Here is a 7,299-nt window from a genome sequence, read left to right as displayed (position 1 = left end):
GACAGACAGACAGACGAAAACGCAATAACATCGCCTGCCTGCCGGAGCTCTTCTTCTTTCTGCTATTTCCCATAAGGGGCCGCGGATCATGTGTTTCCATACGTTCCTGTCCATTGCATCTTTGCCCGGCAGCATCTTCAGCATCCTTCTTACCCATCATTGCTCCTCCGCACTTCCAAACCATCTCAACCTCACCTCTCTGACTTTATCCCCAAACCTTCCAACCTGGGCTGTCCCTCTACAAAGTGGTCACTGCTGATCTTATCAATTTTTTAATCAGAGCCACTATTTCCAAACCGTACAGCTAGTCTCTCTAGTGTCTTACACACCTTCCCTTTCACTCTTGCTGGTACCCTTCTGTTACAAATCACTGCTGACATTAATCTCCATCTATTCCACCCTGCCTACACTGTCTTCTTCACCTCTCTTCTTGACAGTTGACCCCAATTTAAACTCCTTCAACTTCACAACCTCTACTCCCTGCATAGTAAGTGTTCCACTGTCCTCACTCTCATTCACACTCACAGTCTTACTCCTGCTGACTTTTATTCCTCTACTCTCCAGTGCATACCTCCACCTTTCCAGACTCTCTTCAACCTGGTTCCCTCCTCTCACTACATGTCACAATGTCATCCGTGAACATCATAGTCCACGGTGACTAATGGATGATCTCACCTGTCAACCTGTCCATTACCAATACGATCAAGAGAAGGGTTCACCTCCACCGTGAACCCATCCATAACCCCTATACTGCACACCTCACGCCTGTCACACTGCACATACATACATATCCTGCACTACTCTGACATACCTTTCTGCCACTCCTGACGTCCTCATTATAGATCAAATACAAAACACGCTGGAACCCGGCGCCGCAAGGCAGGAGGATTCCACCTGGAGAAGAAACACAGAGCAGGAGATGAAGGCGCAAGGGCTGTCATGGCAACAACTGGAGCGGAGGGCACAAGACCAAAGAGGAGTTTCATCGATGGCCTATGTTCCTCAGGGAATTTAAAGGCCTAAGTAAGTAAGTGACGTCCTCATGCAATACCTTCTGCCCTTCTCTATACTTCTCCATCAACACTCTCAGGGAGAACAGTGCATCTGTAGTATTCTTTCTTATATAAATCCATCCTGCTGCTCACTAACTGTCACCTGTCCTCCTAATAATAGACCATAAGATAATGACACCATTTTAAGAAAGTTGCAGAGTGGGGAGTTAAAAGCATTTAATTGCCTTTGATTGTTGTTATCTTTCTTAAGCCATTTTAAAACAGTGACATTTGTAGCTTTTGTGGCACCTTTGTGGGTGTTAGTGAAATCACTTTTGGCTCTGCGTTGTTTAGAGGCCCCTCAATATGTGATTTGGGCCAGATCGGACACTGGGTTCAGGATTTGGGCCATTTTTGATCACTTTGATCACATGACTCCAGGGAGAATGTGAACCGATTTGTGTGAGTTTTGAACAAAACCTGCTTGGCAAAATCTTCATCATCAAAAAAGAAAGTCAGAATCAAAAATCAAAAAAAGTCAGAATCAATTCACAAAAACAAGGCTTGGCAAATGGCTTCATAGCTTGGCATGAAACAAGACGATCGGGGAAAGGCTTGCTTAGGACTGGCTTGATTCCGCAGGTGATTGTTTGCAGGTGGTCTCTGGCAGACTCATACTAAAGAACTAGGTAAGGCTGTGACAACTGGACGGTGCATCAACAGGGAGAAGGCTGAGCGGGTTGCCGGCTTCAAGTTCCTGGGGGTCCAACATGACCTAGACTAGAGCCTGAACACCTCCCATCTGGTCAAGAGGGCTCAGCATCGCCTCTTCTTTCTGAGGGCCCTGAGGTGGAACCAACTTGACGTATACTTGACTTAATCCTTTTTACCCCGTCGAGGGGCATAGGCCGCGTTCACCAGAGCACTCCATCTCACTCTCTTCTAGGCTTTAGCTTCCTGCCAGCTCACTAGCTCCGATGTTCTTCAGGTCTTGGAGTGTGGAACGTCTCCAGGTGTTTCTCGGCCTACCCTGTTTCCAGGGCCTGTCTCGTGATGTTATTTGTGTCCTAAGGGTGTGGAACCAACATCCCTCCAAAAACTGTTGATCAACGGTTTTCCTGGTGCTGTACAAGACTGGTAGCCTACTCTAGTTACACTGCAGGAAAGGCCTGCAGCACAAAACAGTGCTCAGTGGCTTGTCGGCTTCCCACTCTCAAACCTGAGTGACATCCACTCTCCACAAACAGGGCTCTAACATCTCAAGACACCCCCAATAGACCCTAGTACACTCCCTTTTCACCACCGTCCCCTCAGACAGGCTTAGAACTATATGCGCACGGAAAACAGGCTGAGAAACAACTTTTTTCTCAGAGCTGTGGACAAAATGCTGAACCTATAACCCCCTCACCATCACCACCTGCACCAAAATAAAAACTAAACTAGCAAACCCGCTTTAAAAATGAATTAAAACTAATTGCAATTGATGAAGATAAACTAATGGAAAATTCAAAACTATAATAACCTTAGTCCAAATGTAATATAAAACAAGAAAAAATAAAAGTTATGACCAGAAAGACATAACAAAATCCAGGGTAGGTTTGAAAAGTGCAAAAGGCCATTCATTCAATGGGCTAGATTCACCAGCGTGTTGTCGGCTTGCCCCTTCTTCAGGGTGTGACACGCGTTGATGTATTTTAATGAATCTAGCCCATTGAATTAAAGGCCTTTTGTACTTACTAGTGCCTGGACCTGGATTTTAATGTCTTTCTTGTCATAACCTTTTCTTGAATATTATTACCTTCCATAAGCACTGGTGGTTTGAGAGAATTACTGTAGGTATTTTACTGTAAATTTTCAAGGTGTTTTATTTTATTTGACTAAATGATTTATTGGAAAGAAATGAAAAGAGTGGGGGATACAAGCTATGGCTTATTATTATTAATAGTCGTAGTAGTGGTAGTATTAACATATTTGTACATATCTTTCAAAAGGATAAGCTCGAGAGCTTATTTCCGTTGTGGTCCTTTGAGAGTGTGGCGTGTGTGGGGGGGGGGGGGGGGTATCACAATTTACAATGTAAAAGACAACTAAAATAACAAAAACAACATGGGTACCTGCTAAAACTAAACTAGGATTATATGGAGGACTTAAAGTTAACAATAGAACTAATTGACATGAGGCTTGTAGTAGGTTGGCTAATTGTAATAGTAGTAGCAGCAGTTTGTTTATTTTATTTTATTTCATTTCATTTTATTTTTGTGTAGTTTAGGTGATTAGTTTAGATTAGATTAGATTATTTGCCCAATATAAAAGCAAGTACTGTATAAAATTAAGAAACCATAATTACAGTGCAGAAAAGGAAGGAAGCTGCGTAGGCTTGTTCAGAGTGCTTTCCTCGTTGAAATTCAATAAAAATATATCCAGAAACAAAACAATCTTTTGCGAGAACAAAATAAGCATCGACACAGAACAACATGAAAATAAAAGAAAAATAACAGCAGTAGCAGTCGTACTACAGTAACATTATTTAAATATTATCATTAAATACAGGATAAATGTAACCCACAAGGCAGCAGGAAGAGAGGAAGACCCTAGAACCATCTGACGAAGCACAGAGCAGATGAAGGTAGAAGGGGCTGTCGTATCAACAAGTGGACGAGATGGCATAAGCCCAGAGAGGATGGAGTTTCATCAGGGACTTACAGGCCTCAGTAAGTACAGGATAGATTCAATCAGATCACTGAGTCTGTTTGTCAACATCGGATCTGGGGATGACTGGGCAAGACCTGGCCGGTTGAGTGTCTAAAGACCTAGCCGGTTTCCCCGGAAAAGATCGCTCTTCTCTTTGCAGATGAGTAAGGCTGGAAACGAGGCTAGGATGACCAAGGGTACAAATGTATCCTTATTGGGTATCTTATATTAACACTGAGGATTCTACAGTGTATACTGGGGTCCCAGAGATAAACGATCGTATCAAATTGGGGGTCTGCGGCCTAATGCATTTCAAACTGGAGGTCCTTGAAATTAAAAAGGTTGAGAATAACCGATTCAAATACAGTTTACGCATGTAATGTCAATATTGTAATTTACTGTAATAACTGTGACTAGGGTTGTGTACGTAGTAAGAGCTCGGAGTTCCTCTGTTAGGAAACAATAAAATAAAAGTAAAAAAATGTGGACGTGTTAAATAAAACTAGATAGGTACTGTGTTCCTGGTGTGTGGGTGGCAGATGTAGAATCATTCATGACCCGGGTGTATTGGCCTAAAATAAAATGATGTCTTAAGAGTTAAATATTTCAAGAAGTATAAAATATTCCAATGAAATTCAAAAAGTCCCAAAAGGACACAAACATGTTTGAAGTTTGAACAAAGCTTCTAGGTGAGAGTATGGCAGGGCTAGCGCGTGCCAAAGTTTTGAGGACTAAATTAGAAAACGTAAAAAATAAATAAATAATGAAAATGGATTGATTGGTTAGTTGGATGATTGGTTGGATTGGTTGATTGATTGTTTTTATTGACAAAAATGCATATACATGACCATATATTTGAACATATCTGTCAAAGGATAAAACACAAAGCTAATTTCCATTGCGGTCCTTTGAGTGCAAATGAAATGCATGTGTAAACTGAGTGTTGGGGTAGCAGAGACATACATAAAAATAAAATCAAAATAATTTCAACATGCTAGACAAGTAAAATAGCAAAGAGCAACATGGGTACTGGGAATGGAACCTGATACAACTCAACTCATTGATAGTTTGGTCCAGTTGCTATTCTGACTTGAAGTCAGTTTACAATTTACAAGTTACACCTAAGGCATTTAACAGACGTTCTTATCCAGAACGACTTACGAATCAGATTAAATAGCATGAACCCTAGTGAACAAATGACAGGTTGAATAGTCACATAGGTAGAGTGCAAATAAACAATATAGTCCTTCAAAGAACCTAGGATGCCAGTTAAACATCAAACCTAGCATCTGTCTAAAATAACATGCATCTAAATAATTCCTAAAAATTCCTAAATAACATAACTGAGCTCTCTCAAAAGATCAAGCCCATTAATAAAATAAAACAAGGAAGGACTAAATAAAAACCTAATACATTATAAAACCCTATAAAAAGAGTCAATTTAAAATACACAGGGGTGTGTTTCGCCAAGCTGGCGTATAGTGGCAATCCTGGCTGTTGTCAGCGGGAGGCACAGGGACGAGGGGCTTTTTCAGTCTGCATCTCTGAATCCTCAGAGGCTCTTCCTTGCTGGAGCTTGTGCTGGACGACGAGTCCAGTTAGATGGTCCATCGGCGGGTGTCTCCGGCCAAGACCCCCAAGGGCTCCTTTTCCATCATGACTGGCTGGAGCTGGCCGACGGCGTGGGCCTGCATCCAGGCGTGCTCGTAGATCTGCTCCAGCGTGGGCCGGTCCGAAGGCCGCAGGGACAGGCACCACTTGATCAACTGCTCGCACTCGGGGGAAAGCCTCTTTCTGAAGTAGAGGCGTCCCGTGAGGATCTCCTTTTCCTGTTCGAAAGGGATCGCCCCGCACACCATGGCGTACAGCAGCAAACCTAGCGACCACACCGTCGCTGAGCGGCCATGGTATCTATGGGAGCGGATCCACTCGGGAGGGCTGTACAACGGTGGACCACCGTTGACATCGGTGTAGACCGTGTCTTTGAGAAAGGACCCTGAACCAAAGTCGATCAGCTTGAGCTCCCCAGTGCGGAGGTCTAGCAGGAGATTCTCGTCCTTGATGTCTCTGTGCAGCACGCCACAGGCGTAGCAGTGCCGGACCGCCTCCAGCACCTGGCGGAAGAAGTTCCGGGCCATCTCCTCTTCCAGGGAGCCCTTCTCGATGATGAAGTCTAACAGGTTCTTGGCTAGCTCTGGGCGCTCCATGACGATAAGCCAGCCGTCTGCCTGCTGGTAGTAGTCCAGCAGGCGGATGACCGAGCAGTATGCTCCACTGCTCACTTTTTTCAGGAGCACGATTTCCAGAGGCACCATGGAGCCGTTGATCGTGCCCCAGCTCTCCACACATTGCTTGGTGATGTGTTTCACTGCAACAAGCGCACAGTCAGCTATCCTGCTGCCTGCATATACCATGCTGAATCGCCCGATGCCAATCACAGAGCCCACCTGGTAAACCTTCTCGAATGGCTCCTTCTCCACCATGACTGGCTGCTGGCCAACGACGAGGGCCCGCATCCAGGCGTGTTCGAATATCTGCTCCAGCGTGGGCCGGTCCGATGGCCGCGGAGACAGGCACCACTTGACCAACTGCTGGCACTCGGGAGAAATCCTCTTTCTGAAGAAGAGGTTTCCTGCCAGGATGTCCTCGTCCTGTTCGAAAGGGATTTCCCCACACACCATGGAGTACAGCAGCACGCCTAGTGACCATATCGTCGCTGAGCGACCGTGGTATCTACGGAAGCGGATCCACTCGGGCGGGCTGTACAATCGTGTACCGCTGACGTCAGTGTAGACCGTGTTCTTGAGAATCGATCCCGAACCAAAGTCGATCAGCTTGAGCTCCCCAGTGCGGAGGTCTAGTAGCAGGTTTGCGTCCTTGATGTCTCTGTGCAGCACGCCACAGGCGTAGCAGTGCCGGATCGCCTCCAGCACCTGGCGGAAGAAGTTCCGTGCCATCTCCTCTTCCAGGGAGCCCTTCTCGATGATGAAATCTAACAGGTTCTTGGCTAGCTCTGGGCGCTCCATGATGATAAGCCAACCATCCGGCTGCTCATAATAGTCCAGCAGTCGGATGACCCCACTGAACGACGTTCCGCCCATTTTCTTCAGAAGCAGGATCTCCAGAGGCACCATGGAGCCCTTGATTGTTCCCCAATTTTCCACCCTTTCCATGGCAATGTGTTTCACCGCGACCAGTGCACTGTCAGCTATCCTGCTGCCTGCATATATGGTGCCGAAGCGTCCGCAGCCGATCACCGAGCCCACCTGGTAAACCTTCTCAAATGGCTCCTTTTCCGCCATGACTGGCTGGAGCGCAAGGTTCACCGGTAATTGGGCCATAATTTCAGAGTCTCTCACTCTGTTCCGTTGCTGTATATCTCCCTGTATCTCGCTTGTAAGTCTGGTCTGACTCTGGCATGTTGGGTCAGGCGGGCATACAGCGGTTTTAAGAATGGCTGAGTGAGCTATGGACTGACGTCCATTCACAACGCAAACCGTTGCCGCACCACGCCCATTTGCGCCGGTGTGTGAATTTTCCACTGTATTGCCCACGGCTTGCTGGTATCACTGTGGGGAGAATGAATGATCTCAGACATACAAAACAACCTTAAATT

General features: G+C 45.6%; 1 protein-coding gene across 1 annotated transcript; it reads right to left on the bottom strand.

Annotated features, from left to right (window-relative positions):
* Nucleotides 1–5,281: 5,281 nt before the first annotated feature.
* LOC308105119 (uncharacterized protein) lies at nucleotides 5,282–7,024 on the bottom strand (the record flags this gene model as incomplete). Its single annotated transcript, XM_080455751.1, has 1 exon — nucleotides 5,282–7,024. One exon carries the CDS (start codon nucleotides 7,022–7,024, stop codon nucleotides 5,282–5,284), a length of 1,743 nt encoding a protein of 580 aa, XP_080311877.1.
* Between the last annotated feature and the right edge of the window lie 275 nt (nucleotides 7,025–7,299).

This window comes from Gymnoscopelus braueri (genome assembly GCF_963280865.1).
Source record: "Gymnoscopelus braueri genome assembly, chromosome: 17".
NCBI lineage: Eukaryota > Metazoa > Chordata > Actinopteri > Myctophiformes > Myctophidae > Gymnoscopelus > Gymnoscopelus braueri.
Note: the sequence above shows the minus strand (reverse complement) of the source record. Positions and strands in the feature narration are given on the sequence as shown.